The sequence below is a fragment of the Lagenorhynchus albirostris genome, chromosome 1, assembly GCF_949774975.1.
Source record: "Lagenorhynchus albirostris chromosome 1, mLagAlb1.1, whole genome shotgun sequence".
Classification (NCBI taxonomy): domain Eukaryota; kingdom Metazoa; phylum Chordata; class Mammalia; order Artiodactyla; family Delphinidae; genus Lagenorhynchus; species Lagenorhynchus albirostris.
The window spans coordinates 115,372,555-115,391,961 of NC_083095.1; the positions used below are offsets into that span (position 1 = coordinate 115,372,555).

General features: G+C 36.0%; 1 protein-coding gene across 3 annotated transcripts in view; it reads right to left on the reverse strand.

The window, feature by feature from the left end:
- ZNF280D (zinc finger protein 280D) overlaps positions 1 to 19,407 on the reverse strand; it is a 106,821-nt gene that overhangs the window by 39,645 nt on the left and 47,769 nt on the right. For all 3 annotated transcript variants that reach the window (XM_060150587.1, XM_060150604.1, XM_060150595.1), the window contains exons 12-15: positions 14,575 to 14,709; positions 12,460 to 12,767; positions 11,843 to 11,983; positions 4,676 to 4,738 (exon numbers count right to left, since the gene is read on the reverse strand). In XM_060150587.1, coding sequence (XP_060006570.1) covers positions 4,676 to 4,738; positions 11,843 to 11,983; positions 12,460 to 12,767; positions 14,575 to 14,709 — 647 coding nt within the window. The remainder of the gene's footprint in view (positions 1 to 4,675; positions 4,739 to 11,842; positions 11,984 to 12,459; positions 12,768 to 14,574; positions 14,710 to 19,407) is intronic.

Sequence of the window (19,407 nt, forward strand, 5' to 3'; positions counted from 1 at the left end):
TGGCCCACTTGCCTGGACCTAAACTACTTGTTCCCTTAACAAAACTTCACTGAGTACTGTAGTTCTTAAATATGTAATGATTACAAATTTTCAAAAAGGTTAGAAAGCAATTCCCATAGTCATCAATACATTTTTTTTGAATTCACAAATAGTTTTTATGCTTATTGGATCAAACTGTGCAGCATTTGCTATTTGAAGTATTTAAACATAACTGGCGTATTACAGTATGTAAAACTGGTCTTAAGACTCTAATTTAAAATGTGTTTAAACTTTTAGCTTTGAGTTTTATTTTAAAATATTAAGCCTGCAAAAATATGTGAAAGTTTCAGAGAACTTAGAAAGCCACTGTGTTTAATTTATTATGTTTATTAGAGTTAAGCACTTGGGAGCTTGGGGTCAAGCATCCGAAGAGCTGTTTAAAAGAAAATCAAATATATTAAATGTATAAATGATGTTACATTGTTTAAAGGTAACTGAAGTGTAAATGAGACTTTAAAATAAAAAATTCTAGTCTGTTCAGCTTAAATGAACTTTATCAAACATTATTTAAAGGCCCGCTTGAAAGTGATTTTTTAAAATAAATCTATTTATTTATTATGGCTGCGTCGGGTCTTCGTTGCTGCACGTGGGCTTTCTCTAGTTGTGGTGAGTGGGGGTTACTCTTCCTTGCAGTGCGTGGGCTTCTCATTGTGGCGGCTTCTCCTGTGTGGAGCACTGGCTCTAGGTGCGCGGGCTCAATAGTTGTGCTTCGCAGGCTCTAGAGCTCAGGCTCAGTAGTTGTGGCGCACGGGCTTAGTTGCTCCACAGCATGTGGGATCTTCCTGGACCAGGGCTCAAACCCGTGTCCCCTGCCTTGGCAGGCGGATTCTTAACCACTGCACTATCAGGGAAGTCCCGAAAGTGATTATTAAATGTACTAGATTTCTAAATGGAATATTTTTAAGCTTAAGGAAAGTTAAGATTTAAATACTTAAATTTAATAATTACAGTCTTTTTCTATTAACAAACTGCCCTCAACAGACACTAAAAGTAGTCTCAATGGTAAGGAGCTAAATGCCTATTCCACTCGACATAGTTAATTGGACCAGGGATGGAATGTCTAACTCAAGCCTTCTCTGAACAGGGATTTGTAATTGGGATATATAATCACATTTCTTGATCTGGGAAAATGTGGGAAGCTAGGAATACTATGTTTGGGTCATCAACAGAGAAAGCTGGTCTACACAGAGAAAGGAGAATGGAACTCATGTCCAGAGAAAATAACAGACAAAATCATCCTGCTTCAGCAGGTCAGACTAGAAAGAAGCCATGTTAGTGACTGATGGCTTTCTGTTTCCCTCGTATGTTCTGGCTGTATCTCTTCCTTCTAGGGGTCCATGAGGGTCTTTGGAATCCTGCTAATAAATTATTTTTGCTTAGGTGGAAAAAAAATAGATCATGTAATGTGATCATTGTTATTGTCAGTTTATTAATGAAGCATAAATACATTTCTGAAGTTCATCACATACGTTAAAATTTTAAATGTTTTACCAATATACAAATACAAACAAATAACATACCTTAGATTGACTTCTCCCCTAAAGCTCTAGTCTAACAGTCTGCTGTATATTTTCCCCTAGATGTCATACTGGCACATAAAAAACTGACCTTCATAAAACTAAAATCATGTATTTCCTTCCCAAATTAACTTATCCTGACTGGCCTTTCTTATGATGCCATTTCCTCTGAAAATAAAGCTCAACCTATAGTTATCTCTGTCTCTTCTTCCTTAAACAGTCAGTATGTCAAGCATTTTATATCAACAATTTATTGAGTACTTATTCTGTGCTAGTCAAACAATTTTAGACATACCATCTCATCTAAATCTAAACAACCCATAAAAGGTAGATGCTATAATTTATCACCTTTTTAATAGAGGATGGAGTTAGCTTAGTAATGTACCAAGGACACAGAGCTGGTAAAGGTCAAGATCAGGTTTGAAATCAAGCATTTTCATTCCAGAGCCCAGTTTCTTAAAGATGATATAATACTATCTCACCATTCTAACCCAAGTCCTTACTAGATTATTCATAACTACCACAAAAGTCCTAATCAATAGGATTCATGCATCTATAATTCACCCTATTGTTAAAGGTGAGAAGAAATTCAACCTTCCTTCAGTTTCATTCAATTCTATATAAAACATCAAAGGTTGTCCAGTGCCCTCCAAAATAAGTCCAAACTCCTTAGCCTTATTTTCAATGCTTTTACAATCTGGCTCTAAGCTCAAAACTATTGCCCCCAATTTCAATATTACCACTATAACTTCAATGCTCCATTCATTTACTACTACCATTCCCCCTCTGTACGCCTTCAACTTTTTCATTTCTGCACCTCTATTCATGTTATTCCAACTCAAATGCACCTGTACCTCTTCTATCAGTATAAACAATACTCATCCTTTAAAGCCAAGTAAACTAACACCTATGTAGATCATTCCAAGTAAAGTAATCTCGCTCCCCTTTGAAAAAAACCAACCATCATTGCACTTATTAAAATCCCTCTTGCTTTATTGTGGTTATTTACATTCACCTCCTTTCTCCCACCCAATAAAATGTACATTCTCTGAAGGTTGGTTCCAAGACTTCTTCATTATTACTATTATCTTTACAGGATCTGCTACATTATAGACCTAGTAGATACACAGTAAATAGCTAAAGAACAAATATTCCATTCCAATAAAAGAATAATTACAAAAATTATTGTTCTATACAATTATAAGTTTCTATGTTCCATTCACAGAAATAGGCAAATTTTCAATCTGAGACTTATTCAAGTTGAGAGAAAAACATCCCGGAGGTTTAAAATCATATGATTCATTTAAAAACCAAACACACATATGAGCTTAACAACAGTGAGGTGAAAATCAAAAATTTCATCTTTTGAATGCAATAAAACTCTTCATTCTTATAAAAATTTTCAGTATAGGCAACCTCTAATATAGCTTAATCTATTTCCTTGAATTCAGTAAATGTTTTAAAATTAGTACTAATATATTTTTAAAACTGAACCAAATTTTTCTCTCCCTGTGAGCTACTGGTCCAACATCATAGATGGGACCTATTGTCCACATAAGTCATTTTCAATGCATACATTAATTTATTCAACAAATATTTACTGGGTGCCTAATTACTATCAATGCCTGGCATAGACAAAAATCCAAACCACACACATTCTAGTGAGAGGACACAGAAAATAAACAAAATATACAGTGAATGAGATGATAAAAGATAATCCAGAGAAAAATGAAGCATAAAAAGGAGATAAAGAGCACTGGGGTAAAGCACAGGAGAAAGGATATAATTTTAAATCAAGTGGTCAAGGAAAGGCTCACTCATCAGAATAAAGACCCAAAGGAGATAAAGGAGCTAATCATACAAAAATCTGGGAAAGAGCAAACTAGTCACAGAGAATAATAAGTACAAAGGTCCTGAGACATAATATCATCCCCTCTTCCATTTTTCCACTAACCCAAAATATCAAAACAACTATTGGTTAACCTTATCTGTATAGATTAGCTTGGTGCAGCAAACATACTGATATTTCAGGTAGCAAAGGTGACATGAGCAAAAATAAAGAGCAGTGGGGTCTAAAGAATTCAGAAGAATATGAAAAACATGGTGCTCAGTGAATTCTGAGTTAAGTGTGTGGTAAAACCAAATTCTCAGTGTCTTCAGAAATATTCATCAACAGTTCTTTCTGCACAGTAAGCAAGTTGTACACTTCTCTTAATTTGAAAAGGAAAAAGAATTATACAGACTACATACTAATTTCAAGAATTCTAGTGGTTTAAGAAATTTACTTCAAAACTGAAAAAGTGTTAGTCACTTTACTACATATTTTAGGTATCTTTTTTTAAATCAAATATTGTTGGACAGCCCTATTTTTGTTCTCATTTTACAGTGTAAATACATGAAGATTTCATCTTGACACCATTGGTCACCCCTGAAACAAATTTAGCGAGAGAATACAGACCAATCAGGTACTTTGTAAAACACTCTGGCAGTTCCTCAAAGGCTTGACATAGGGTTACCATATAACCCAGCAATTCTAATCCTAGATATATACTAAAGAAAAATGAAAAGACATGTCCAAACAAAAATGAGTACACAAATGTTCACAACAGCAATATTCATAACAGATTCAAAGTTAAAATAACCTAAATGGATAAACAAACTATCATATATACATACAATGGAATATTACTCAGCAATAAGAAAAAGAAGCACTGATATATGCTACAATATGGATGAATCTTGAAAACATTATGCTAAATGGAAGACACAAATCACAAAGGATCACATATTTCATCATTCCATTTACATGAAATGTTCAGAATAGGCAAATCTAAATAGACAGAAAGTAGATTAGTAGTTGCTTAGGGATGAAAGGAATTGGAAGGAAATGGAGATAACCACTAACGGGTACAGAGTGCCTTTATAAAGTGATAAAAACGTACTAAAATTAACTGTGGTAACTGCACAATTCTGTGAATATACCAAAAACTATTAATTGTATAATTTAAATGTGTGAATTGCATGGTATATGAACTGTATCTCAATAAAAATGTTATATACAAAAGATTTAAGTCATATAATTTTTCAATAGAAAAAAATTTAAAAGATCAACTAGTTACCTGAGATCTTCTGAATACTTCTTAAAGATACAAAACCTTTTACTTGGACGATTACTATGAAAGCTGGGAGAGACAAAACAGATTTTATTAATTTTACTATACAGTAAGTCATATTAATTTATTAGCTATATATCAAGTCTATACTTAAATCTCTAGTTTTGAATAAAATATTATGATATAAATAATAATATAATGTTCATCATCCCTGTTTCATTCAGCATTTTAGCTTACATTCTTATTTATCTATTTATTTTCTAGTGAAATGTATTTCACTAAGCATATTCTTATACAATCAGCACCTCACCCTCACATAAAAAAAGGAAATACTCAAGAGTTTAAAAAAGTAAAGCAAGTCAAATTATTTTCTTCAACTGTTAAGAGTTGAAAACAATTTAAAAGTTTTGCTAATAACATTTTTGCTATAATATGAATGGTTACCAATAAGAATCATTTTAAAAATCCTTTACCAACTTAACATGTTTGTGTTGAGGAAGGGGAGTAGATTCCAAATTATCCTGGAAGTTAACAGTAGTTGAGCTAAATGCCACTGTTGGCATTTGTAAAATGGATTTGTAAAATCAAACATTTAGAATTCTTTGCAATTACTAGTAGAGGTTTTTTTTAAAAAAACAAATTAAAGCAGAACTCTTGAGCTAAAACAATGCTTCCCCTAAGCACAGAACAGAAAACCCCTAACCAAGCTTTGTAGCTGATGCTGATAGCTTTTACACACCCTTTTAAATCTGATAAGGAAAGCTTTCCTATACTAGAAAACCAGGATCGGCTTAGCACAGTACTACTTAGCACAGATAAAAGTGGAGTCATAGACTAGTAACACGAGCATCATCTGGGAGCTTATTTAGAAATGCAAAGTCTTGTGACCCCCACCCTCCCACACAGCAACTGAATTAATCTCTGGCAGTGGGGCCCAGGAATCTGTTTTAACAAACTTTTTCAGTAATTCTTATGCAAGCTAAAGTTTGAGGAGCAGCAGCTTGCAATGATAGACCTAAAGGAGCCAACATACCAAATCAATTCTAAGTCTCAGATACAAGGCAACCATCACCAGCAGAGCATGTATGTATGGGAAAAGAAATACTCTGACCAGTTATAATCCCCAGAGAACATTCTCAGAAGATTTTTAATACTTATTTCTTCAATCTGGGGATAACTACTACTAAAGAGTTTATAAATTCAGCATAACATGACAAAAATAATTGAATGGTTTTTTTAGGAAGAAACCATCAAGAGGTTGGGAACCACTGAAATAATATGCAAAAATTTGTGCACATAACTGTATTTCCTCAGAGTGTGTCCCAGATTTTATCTGATTCCCAAATAATGTGAACCAAGTAAATTATTTTTTTTAATGAGATTTAAAAGTAACTTTTAAAAGCGCTTTCTTCCTTCTCAACAGACTGTTTCGGTTTCTTTATTTGGTAAGAGGAGAGGAAAAAATTACGTTTTAGGGTCTTTTGATGGCTTCCATTTCTGTCTATAACTTGCACCTTATTAAAATGTTGGTACTTTTAAAATTTTAGTTGTCTGAATCCAGTTTTAATTTAGAGTTCCCTACCTATAAAAAAAGACTTATACTGTCATTTTATTTATATTTATTACACAAATTCCATTCTTCTAGTTTTGTGTATTATAGGAACGGAAAAGTGGATCTGTAGCTCACCAACAGAGGGAAAAAAAAACTACCTTTCTTCTTCCTAATAGACCTGTGTAAAGTTAATAACAATAGGGAAATAATCTAATAAAGGAAAAAAAAAGGTTAAGATTTTTATTACGATACAGTAAAACATAACATTAAAATTTAGGTTTTGAAAATTCACCATCTACTTAGACTATATATACATAATTACCAAACTCATTAAGCTATTCTCTAAAAATAGATGAATTTTATTGTATATAAATTATACCTCAATAAGACTAGAGGCAAAAAAAACTCCCTTTGACCATCTTGCTTTGATACAAGTAAAAAGTTTACCTCTGAAAAAATACAAAACTATGCAACAATATTGACAGTATGCCTACTATTAAGACACCAAACGGAGGTTGATGATACAATAAAGCAGGTTGTTTGCCTTAGAGTTCATGGTCCAGGGTTTGGGGGGGGAAGGTTGTCAAAAAGCATCTGGCACAGAATAAATGCCTAATAAACATATGCTAAACAAGTGAATATATATTCATTATCACAGGATAAACATCAACAGTGACACACACACAGTTTTGTGGTTGCATGAGGGAAAGCTGCAGGTAAATGGAGAAGTCAGCACAATTAGTAGTACATTTCAGTTAGGAAGCTCCATATACTGACTTACTCCAGGCAAAGCAAAGAAAATAAGAGTTGAAGGCTCTTGGAAAAGTAGTTAGGAATTAGATATTAAAAGGTCTTACATTCTCCAGAAAATTTGAACTTCATCCTATTAATATTAGGAAGGTAAAGGATTTTAGGCCAAAAAATATCCTGACCAGATATTAGTAACAAAAGAAAGGAAGAAATGGAAAAGGGCCGAAGGGGTGGGTTGTAGACAGAAGACCATTTATGATGCCATCACAATAATCTTAACTGTTTTTCTAATGACTATTATTTAGTGCCAATAAATCTATATAAAAAATATAATGAACTAAAGCATATCCTATAAAAATTAATTCAGGAATCTGTCTTATTATTATATAGGAACAAATTGTTATACCAGCTTTCTTTTTCCTTGGAAAAATTTTAAATCATCCTTCAAAGCCTAAATGAAATGTCATTTATACAATACCTTCTCATTTCTTGTTTAAAGAATTCATCGTTACCTTCTCTGGGCTCTCACAGTCATTTGTTTATCACATTAAGCTAGGTAAATGTATCTCTCCTACTAAATTGTGAAAATTAAAGGCAAGGACTTTACGATACTGAATAATGACAATTTAGAAATAATACCTAAAATTACTTGAATATCTCCTAAGTGCAAATCATTTTATTAAGCACTTTAAGTACATTTCCTCTAATAATCACAGTAACTTTCTCTTCAAGAAAAGGAAAATGGGAATCAGTTAAGTAATTTGCCCAAAGTCACACATGTAATAAATAAATGGTGAAGCTTGGTTTCAAATCCAGATTTGTCAGATTCTTCACCACCAGCTTACCACACTTCTTAGCAAACAGTAAGCTCTGCTACAAAAGGAGATATTAGGTACTTATGGCTGTTACCTTAATTCTATTACATGTAGAGAAAAAAGCCTTCTTTCTTATACATAATGTTGAAGAATAATAGCAATGTTACACAGTAATGCATTTTCATTTTTTCAGGTGACTTCTACTGCTACCTAAAGGCTATAAGCAAACAGGGTGCAATAATTTAAACAACCAAACCCAAATAATGCTACTTCTTTAAAAAATCACTTAAAAATTATATGTTTAATGATGTTCTTCTTTGTAAGAGTCTTATTCCAAAAATGCTCCAACTGCATAAGATTTTTTAATATCCTCTTTTGAGATTTTATTTAGAGCCTTTCTTTTATAATTACAATAATGACTCTCACTTGCTGTTTGTAATGTGCTGGTGACATGGTAAATACAAAGAGCCCCTTCTTCTCAAGGAGATAATACACATACGAACAAACATAACAAAAGGCAGAACAGATGAATGGCACACAACTCAAAGCAAGGAATGATCCCTGTGAGTGGTTGTGGTGATCAGACACTTCAAAGAAGGTAAAGTGAAAGGAAGGACAGGGGTATTCCAGGGACTAACAAAGAATAAGGAAAAGCCACTTGTCAAAAATGAGTATGGGAGAAAGTTTATTCTGGAGAAGAGCAGTCTGAGACTGGAGGGGAAAAGACCAATTGAGAGTACAGAGGTAGTATGGGATAGGGATTTAAGGGACTCATCCTCTGGAGAAAATGAAGTTTCTGTACAAGCCTGTAACAAGAATTCACACTGGGAAGAAGTAGTGGTTGGGCCATTCAATGGGAGATACCTAAGGCAGTGACTGAGGCAAGGGTACATATGAAGTAGAGAAAAAGGAAAAGTGATTTACCAAACCCTAAGAGTGGCAGTGGAAGCTTTCAGTTCCACATGAGGCTAACCATGAGTAAGATTGTGTGTCCTGACAATGAAGTGCAGGGTTGGGGCTCACTGGGAATTGGGATAAGGGTAGAAGGGAGTTGGGCTAACTGGGAATGTTTTAGAATAGAATGGATGTGGAGGTTTTATAGGACAAATGAGAAGCCTATGATAATGGGAAAGGGAAGAGTAGAATGACCCTTGGCTTAGGAAAACACAAAATATTTTCCGATTTGCTCCCCTATAAACTAAGGGCAGAATTAAGGCCGTATTTGGGGAGCCATACATTTGTCAAAGAACAAGAGACATTCCACACAGAAGTACACTTGGGAAAGGATGGCCGGGGCCTGGTTTAGAGGAAATGGATTATAGGTGTAGTCCACTGTAGTAGGTGGGAGGCAGAGAGGCAGAATGCAGAAGGTGTTGTCTCAGGAAGCCATGATGCACAGTGGCAGATCAAGGGAACTTCACAAGCTTAAGATACTTGCAACAGTGAATTTTTTCCAGCTGGTATTCCACATTCACACAAATGATGCCCTGAAAGAGTATTGGATGGTAGTAAAGTGAATTCTGGAAAGATGATAATGTTTGGTTTATTTAGGTTCTTTTTAGATGCCAATGAGTCAAAGGTAAAAACAAAACAAAACACGAAATAATTAGAAATACAGAGTTAGATCTCAGGAAAACTAAGGAATGAAACTGGAAGATTCAAAGTGGAAAGGTAAAAGTGACAGTGGTTACATTACGAAGAAAGGAAATGTAAGGAGGCGAGAAGAGCTGAAGGAAGGCAATGAATAGGAGTAGGCAAAAAGGAAGAAGAAAAATAGTGTAACGGTTAAAGGAATGAAACTAAGGAATGAAACTGGAAGATTCAAAGTGGAAAGGTAAAAGTGACAGTGGTTACATTACGAAGAAAGGAAATGTAAGGAGGCGAGAAGAGCTGAAGGAAGGCAATGAATAGGAGTAGGCAAAAAGGAAGAAGAAAAATAGTGTAACGGTTAAACACAAGCTGAGGAGAACAGTTTCAAAAGTGAGTGACAACAATGACTCTAAAGAAGTCATAGAGTAGTAAGAGTGAAAAAAGTGAATAAATACGGGGATCAGTACTTGATAATCTTTAAAGGGGCAGTGTTAGTTGGTAGGTGAGGATGATACTCAAATTAAAAGGTAAAGAAATGAATCACGAATATGCTAGTAACAAATCCTTTTTACAAATGTTCATGGTAATAAGAAGACAAGAGATAAGGAAAGTAGGGAGTAAGGACAAGTCTCCCTCATCTTAAAAAAAATACCTGAAATCATCTGTAAGCAGAAGGAACCTGGTAGATAGAAGATGAAGTTGTAAATTAACTGAATGAAGTTGTGGAAGAACTAGAGGAGATAAGGGGCAGGGTTAACTTTGGAGAAGTAGAACATGTTTGATTTCTGAGATTAATGCCTGGATAAATGTAACAGGAAAAAAATTTGAGGCTGAAAAGATTAATTAAAAGGATGACCTCGAACTGTGTATTTGTAGGCCATGTTAATAACTAAGAGAATCCGAAATAAAATCTTTAGAGTACCAAAAAAATGTTTAATCAGATACTGTAGGTAAGAATAAAGAAGTATTTAAAAATATAGGACCCAATTCAAGTTAAAGATCATGAGTCAGAGTTGATTGAATCAAGCACTATTTGGGGGTCTAGAATTGAGCATAAAGTTCAGAAGAAGATGGTCAAGTCTTTGGCCTTTATGCCAGGTAAGCATGACTAAATGTGTAAAGGATTCTAGAACAAAAACAAAGCAGCAATCAAAACAGATGACCCTGAGGGTGAGGATGACTATAGTTAGACAGGTGCTGCTGGACTGGAAAAAGAACTCAGAGCCCAGAAAGTCATTGGGAAATGGGAATTCAAAAGAAATGAACAATATATATGACAAGATTAAAATAGTACTGTGGTAAGAAAGGGGGTACAAGTCTAAAGGTGATGTAAAGCACTGGCACTAAAGAAGTCAAGTTACCATAATGTCAGGCTAGTCATCAAGGGGGTTAAAAAACTGTGAGAGAGGTGCCAGAGCCATCAAGAAACGTGGGAGAGTCCTTGAAAGGAGTACCTGATAATGACCAGAAAGTAACACAGAGGTCATGTTTTGATCTATAAGAAAATCACTTTTATTAATCATATTCTAACTTTTGAAAAAACAGAACCTCACTTTGAATAATCAACCTAACTGGCTTATATCTGAACAACTTTTGACTATTTTTTAAAATTTTATTTATTTATTTTTTAAATGTTTTATTCTCATAATCTGTCACTATTTTTTCTTTTTTTTTTTTTTTGCCACGCCACGTGGCATGTGGGATCTTAGTTCCCTGACCACGGATGGAACCCACACTCCCTGCACTGGAAGCGCAGAGTCTTAACCACTGGACTGCCAGGGAAGTCCCAATTTTTGACTATTTTTTAAAAAATAAAAATCCATCCTGAAGGATGCCCCAACTAATGAGATACAAATGAAGATAACATAGGCTATGAAGGCTCTCTCTGCATAGAATACTCTAATTATCTAAGTTGAATGAATTAAAGAAAAATAATTCCAACAATGGCATCATGACTGAAATAGTCTCTCATTTCACTGAATGAATGCAAGGAGACATGGCTTGATGGATGGATGGACAGACAGATGCATTACAGAGAAAAAGAGAGAGAGAAACAGACTCAATGAAGTTTCTAACATCACTGAAAACCCTGGAATCTCTCAAAGTGACTGCTTTGAAGAGAATAACACTCATGAGATTACATGTATTTGTTTCATAAATATACTTAAAACATTTACTTTTCTGTCTTTGGAAGTAACCATGTTTGAAAGTTCTACAGGAAAAAAAATTCCCATAGAAAAACTATTTTCCCTAACAAACCTATCCTAATTTCATTAGTCTAACTGTTCTTAAAATTCGAGTTTCCAGGAACTTCATGAATTACTATGTTGAAAAATAGTGCCAGGAATCATCTTAGAAGTTTTCTTAGAAGAGAAAAACTGACTTCTAATAGGATAACTGTTTTCAAAAACAAACTTGCTGAACTGTAATTTTAATTGGTAATTATAGATGTTTAACTCATCTTACCTCATCATATGATTCACATAGGCTTTGCTACAGCTAGTGTTGTATCTGCAAAAACTACAGTGGACATATGTAGGAAAATGGTTTGCAAAATCTTTTATTTCAGAACAACACTCAATGCACTTGTGAACTCCCCGACGACACCTTATAGAGATATAAAGAAAATGATAAAAATATTTTTTAAAACAAAAATAATAAGGGACCACCTTATTAATTTTCTGTTAATTAAAGCTAAGGTGTTTAAATTAACATCTTCAAACAGAGACTTATTATTTGAAAAATCTGCTATGGAACAGCAGCTACAATAAATATAAAAAATCTAATATCAGCTAATGTTTCTTACTGGAAAAAAGGGATTAATCCATTGGTTAAATTAACCAATTCAAACATCACAAGATATAAGCACAACATAAAACACCAGTGTAATAAATGAATATTATAGAAAAACAGTAATTCAAGTACTGTTCAACTGTTGTAAAAAATATTTTTTATTATTTGCTTGGCCTTAAGTGACAGTGTATAAATGTACAAGAGAGTTGTGTAATAGGGTAAATTTATATTAAATAAAGTTTTTATACTTAAGATTAAATTAGTATTGTGTATCAAGAATAAAAGATTACCTTAAATTCCTCAATGCTGTATTGACTTTACTTTTTTTATTGCTACTAGCCAATGTGCTTTGTTTCTTTTGCATATTAGATATTTTGGATTTGTATTTAGATTTACTTCCATTAGGCTTACTTGCATTAGGTTTACTTGCAATGGATTTAGTTATATTAGGTTTACTTGTGTTAGATTTTGTGGGATTTTTAGCAGTTATATTTTTAGTCCTTGGAGGTGAGAGCTGAAGGGTAGAAGTGCTTGCACTAATGGTAGGTGTAGTTGAAGATCCTGATTGAAGAGGGCCAACTGAAGCTCGAATAGTAACCTACAAAAATGAAGATAATATTTGCTTTAGAAAATTAATCACTGCATTACTGTTAAAATATCACTGCATAACGAAAAGTTAAACATCAAGTTTTTGGAAAGGGCAAGTATAAACTGTAACTGGTAAGTCTTCCATTTATTCTAAATGTTCATATCAATTAAATGAAATTAAACTTGATATTTACTCACTTGTAATCTTACATTTTTGTACTGATATCAGTTATATGTTAAGAGTTATTAATGGATAATTAGGAGTTAAAGCAAATTATATGAATATTAAAAGAGCACATTCCATAGCTATTTCTATGCTCTGATATAACTAAAAATTCACAAACACAGAGGTCAAAATTTAAATCTCAAAGCCTAGAAAGGACTGTTACCCTTCGACAACTATAAAACAAAGAGATCTACAGTAAATGTGACTTCCTTCCAGGGGCTCATTGGGCAGGATTTATGTTTACAAAGGTTATGTGAGGGGTTATATCAATTCACTATACTGCAGGGCGAGTTTAATAATACTTAGAATTTCCTTAAAGGAAGCTAATACAAGACTTAACATTTGGTATTAAGAAATTATATTTGCTGGGTGACAATGAAAAACACAACTGCTCCAACTTTCTCATTAATCATTTGACTATACACCCCCCCACAGCCTATGAGGAAGTACCATGAAAAATATGTGCTTTAGTATCATACAAAGGCATTGGACTAGGAATCAAAAGACCTGAGGTTAAAGCTAATACCACTCCTTTCTAGCCATGTGACCTTGAATCAGTAACATCCTCTCTAAGCTCCTTTATCTATGATAAGGAACAATACTTCCCTCGTCTACCTCACTGGCTTACTATATGGATTAAATAATAGAATATATGAATAAACATAACAAAAGCCTAATTCTAAGGTGCTATAAAAACATTTAGTATCATTATTATTATTATTATTAAGGGAAAATATGAGAGAGGACTGCACTGCTTACATTAGTGTTCTGCATGTCTAGTCCCAGCATGGAATGAATGGATTGCAGGGAAGGATGCTGGATAGCTTCTCTTGCTCTAGGTCTTCAGAGCATGGCTTTATATTGTTTTAGTTAATTCAAATAACAGACATACCCACATTCAAAGGTAAGAACCCAAAGCCAAATATAAATGTTTTGGGGATTATTTCACTTTGGATTATCCATGCCTCTGTTTCCCTCCACTGGAGCAAATATTCAAGAGCTGACTGTGTATAAAGAAGTCAGAAAAAACAGAGGTATATAAGGCAAAAAGGGAAAAGTAAATTACAATCATCAGTATGCAGTCAGACATGTGTTTGCTCACTTAAAACATAATGCTATCCAGCAGCAGAACTTGCTTCTCTGAGAGTAGACTCAGTAATAACAATTTCAATAAACATCTGAGAACCTACAGCATTCAAGGCACTATACCAGATGCTGAGGACACAAAGATAAATAAAACATGATTCCTGATCTCAAGCATCTTACAGTTTAACAGATAAAAATGACATATACACTGCCAACTGGAATAGCTCCAAAATAGCCTATGTAACATTGACATAACCCATTAACCCTGGAACAGTTAATCTAGCTATACTTTTTACAAAGGAATACCACTCTAGAGTTGCACACACTACTGACCAAAAAGCAATGGTTAGAAGTTTTATTCCTAAACATAGGAATGGTAAAACCTAAAATTAAAGTCTTAATTAAATCAGAAATCATTTTTAAAGTATTCTATTCAATAAATAAAACCAGGCAGGAGTTGTCTATTATCATACAAAATGTTAAAATACAGCATATTTGAACTCACTTTTGTTCCTGGAGGCAATCCTTCTAGTTGTTTAGGTTTTATAAATGTCCGATGATGCTGAGTCTTGTGATCCATTTTCTCTTTGCATGTTAAAAACTGTAGTCTGCATTTTGTACAACGATGTATTCCTTTTTTCTGTTTAGAAAACAGAAAAAGTGAAGAAAAATAATTTCTACAACCACAAATATTGTGTCCTGAAACTGCTCTGATTTAATTTTAATGATACTAATTTTAAAACTAGCATTTTACATCTCTTAACATATATAATAGCAAAATATTGTTTTATTTTTTAAAACATTCTTTGCATTAGTATTTAGGTTTCAAAAATGTCTGTTACTATCCAGAAATTGAACATGAAAGTTGCATCAATAGATTCTAATTAAAGTTCTCTCAATAGTGCTATGAAAGCTCTTTTTTTTTTTTTTTTTTTGCGGTACGCTGGCCTCTCACTGCCGTGGCCTCTCCCGCCGCGGAGCACAGGCTCCGGACACGCAGGCTCAGCGGCCATGGCTCACGGGCCCAGCCGGTCCACGGCACATGGGATCCTCCAGGACCAGGGCACGAACCCGCGTCCCCCGCATCCGCAGGTGGACTCTCAACCACTGCGCCACCAGGGATGAAAGCTCTTTTAATTACAACTTTAAAGTACTTAGACACATGATACTGTGAAAATGAACTATACTACATTTTTATCCTATAAAAGAGTAAATTCTTTTTAACTTTTGCTATTTCTAGTTGGTTGACAAGTTGGAAATATAAATTCAAATAGCCAACCACAGATTTCAGAGAAAGTTGTTATAGCAATGGTTGTATAAAGCAGTGTTGTCTAATAAAACTTTCTTCAATGATGAAAACGTTCTAGAGCTGCATTACCCAATACAGTATCAACTAGACATATGTGGTTAATGAGCACCTGAAATGTGCCAAGTGCAACTGAGCAAACAAATTTTAAATTTTATTTAATTTTAATTAATTTAAGGTTAAATAGCCACATACAGCTAGTGGCTACAACATTGCACAGTGTGGATATGGAAGCATAAATAAAAACAACTATTCCCAATCCACTTACTGGCTGAGACCCCTTGACTAAGTCCCTCCTCAAACTTAATCCTGTTATTCCACAGATGGGAAACAGGGCCGAAGAAAAATCCAAATCACTTTCCCATAGCTATTCAGTGACAACTGCCAGACACCTAATCCAGTGTTCTTTCTACTACACAATATCAACTACAATATTGATATTTATGCTCTCATTAATTTAAAAATTATATATGTATATGCAAACATATATATAAACTGAAACATATAAATACAAAAGAATGTTTTCTCTAAAGCTACGATCTGCCAGATACATCACTATTTCCATTTAAATACAATCAATCATTTATAAAATTCGAACAGATAATACACTGGGAAGTACCTAGCACAGTACTGGCACACACCAGGCGTTTCATAAATAAAAGTTCTTTTCAAAGTTCAAAGCAATATATAAATATAATATGTTTGTATTGTATTTTAGGTGCATCTTTAGACTATTTTAGAAGTGTGATGCATTCTTGGAGGTAGAGGCAACTTAAATTCACTCATATTTGCTCAAAGAAGAGGAAGAAAAAGAGAAAACGTGGGCAAGAAACAGATACCAAGTCAAGAGGACAGAAAAAAAGTTCTCCAGAATCCAGTACCCAGAAATCTTTTCTCTATCTATAATCCCTCCCGAGGTTACCTTTTCATTTCACCGCTTTAAGTATCCTCTATCCAGCTACCTACTTGATATCACTATTTGATGTCTAATATGCATCTCAAACCAACAGGGACAAAACTGAATTCTGGATTTCTTCCCTACCTCCCTGCCTCCCTAAATATGTTCTTTCCTCAGTCTTCACCATATGACAATATATGAAAATTCCACTCTTGCAGCTGCTTAGGACAAAAAACTTGGTCACTCTCTCTCACATCCCATATTCAACCCATTAATAAAAGGTGTCAGCTCTACCTTCAAAAACTGTCATAATATTTCCACTTATTACCTACAACCACTGCTACAATACTTGTCCAAGACACTCAACTTGACTAATAATAACCTCCTATGTTCTCCCTTTCATGTTTTTTCTTCCCTATGGTCTATTCTCTTCACAGCTGCCAATGATCTTAAAACATGGCAGATCTTTCACATGCCTAAAATGCTGATGGTTTTCCAAAGTCCTGATTCTGATTTACAAGGCTCTATATGAATTGGCCTGCATTCTATTGCTACAACCTTATTTCCTACTACTTTTCCTCTTATTACTTTACTCTGCTCCAGCCACAACTGGCCTCTGTGATGTTCTTTGAGTGCTCCAGGTACACACTCACTTCACTCCCGATATAATGTTACTTCTCCCAGATTTCCTCACAGCTTACTCCTTTATTTCCTTCAGAGAGGCCCGTTTTTGGCCACTATATATACAAGACAAGGCCACTATATATACATGACATTGCTCTAATAATGTCATCTCAAATACAAGTTTTTGCTCAGCTATAATTTTCCAGTCTTTTGTAAATAATCATACAAATTGTAAATTTCTTGAAGGATGCATGATGATCCTTCTTATTGATAGATTTTCCCCTCTTAACTGCTGGCTGTCTACCTCCTAGGTGCTCCAAATACACAAAAAAGAAAACTGGACACGCATGTCAAGAGAAGACATGAAACTCAGGGTATAAAAACTGATTAAAAATCACACAGCCAGGGAGGAGCTTCAAGATGGCGGACGAGTAAGACGTGGAGATCACCTTCCTCCCCACAAATACATCAGAAATACATCTACATGTGGAACAACTCCTACAGAACACCTACTGAACGCTGGAAGAAGACCTCAGACCTCCCAAAAGGCAAGAAACTCCCCACGTACCTGGGTAGGGCAAAAGAAAAAAGAAAAAAGAAAAAAGAAAAAACACAGACAAAAGAATAGGGACAGGACCTGCACCAGTGGGAGGAAGCGTGAAGGAGGAAACGTTTCCACACACTAGGAAGCCCCTTTGCGGGTGGAGACTGCGGTGGAGGAGCGGGGGTAAGCTTCGGAGCCACGAGGAGAGTGCAGTAACGGGGGTGCGGAGGGCAAAGTGGAAAGATTCCCCCACAGAGGATCTGTGCCGACCAGCACGCACCAGCCCAAGAGGCTTGTCTGCTCACCCGCCGGGACAGGCGAAGGCTGGGAGCTGAGGCTCCGGCTTCGGTTGGATCCCAGGGAGAGGACAGGGGTTGGCTGCGTGAACATAGCCTGAAGGGGCTAGTGCGTCACAGCCAGCCGGGAGGGAGTTTGGGAGAAAGTCGGGACCTGCCTAAGAGGCAAGAGACTTTTTCTTGCCTCTTTGTTTCCTGGTGCGCCAGGAGAGGGGATTAAGAGTGCCGCTTAAAGGAGCTCCAGAGACAGGTGCAAGCGGCGGCTATCAGCGCGGACCCCAGAGACGGGCATGAGACGCTAAGGCTGCTGCTGCCGCCACCAAGAACCCTGTGTGCGAGCACAGGTCACTATCCATACCCCCCTTCCGGGGAGCTTGTACAGCCCGCCACTGCCAGGGTCCCGTGATCCAGGGACAACTTCCCCGGGAGAACGCACGGCACGCCTCAGGCTGGTGCAACGTCACACTGGCCTCTACCGCCGCAGGCCCGCCCCGAACTCCGTAACCCTCCCTCTCCCCGGCCTGAGTGAGGCAGAGCCCCCGAATTAGCTGCTCCTTTAACCCTGTCCTGTCTGAGCAAAGAACACACGCCCACAGGCGACCTACACGCAGAGGCGGGGCCAAATCCAAAGCTGAAGCCCAGCAGCTGTGCAAACAAAGAAGAGAAAGGGAAATCTCACCCAGCAGCCTCAGGAGCAGCAGATTAAAACACCACCATCAACTTCATGTACCCTGCATCTGTGGATTACCTGAATAGACAAGGAATCATCCCAAATTGAGGAGGTGGACTTCAGGAGCAACAATATATTTTTTTTCCCTTTTTCTCTTTTTGTGAGTCTGTATGTATATGCTTCTGTGTGTGATTTTGTCTATATAGCTTTGCTTTAACCATTTGTCCTAGGGTTCTGTCTGTACGTTTTTTTTGTTTGTTTTTGTTTTTTAGTATAATTTTCAGTGCTTGTTATCGGTGGATTTGTTTTTTGGTTTGGTTGTTCTCTTCTTTCTTCCTTTCTTTTTAATTACTTTCAAAATTTTTTTTAATAATTACTTTTTGCTTTTATTTTAATAACTTTTTAATTTTATTTTATCTTTTTCTCTCTTTCTTTCCTTTTTTCGGCTTTTTATTCTGAGCCATGTGGATGACACGCTCTTGGTACTCCAGCCAGGTGTCAGGGCTGTGCCTCTGAGGGGGGGAGAGCCAAGGTCCAACAGAGACCTCCCAGCTCCACATAATATCAAAAGGCGAATATCATCTCCAAATCAACGCCAAGACCCAGCTAGCTCCACTCAACGACCAGCAACCTACAGTGCTGGACACCATATGCCAAACAACTAGCAAGTCAGGAACACAACCCCACCCATTAGCAGAGAGGCTGCCTAAAATCATAATAAGTCCACAGACACCCCAAAACACACCACCAGACGTGGACCTGCCCACCAGAAAGACAAGATCTAGCCTCATCCACCAGAACACAGGCACTAGTCCCCTCCACCAGGAAGCCTACACAACCCACTGAACCAACCTTAGCCACTGGGGGCAGACAACAAAAACAACAGGAACTATGAACCTGCAGCCTGTGAAAAGGAGACCCAAAACACAGTAAGTTAAGCAAAATGAGAAGACAAAGAAACACACAGCACATGAAAGAGCAAGGCAAAAATCCACCAGAC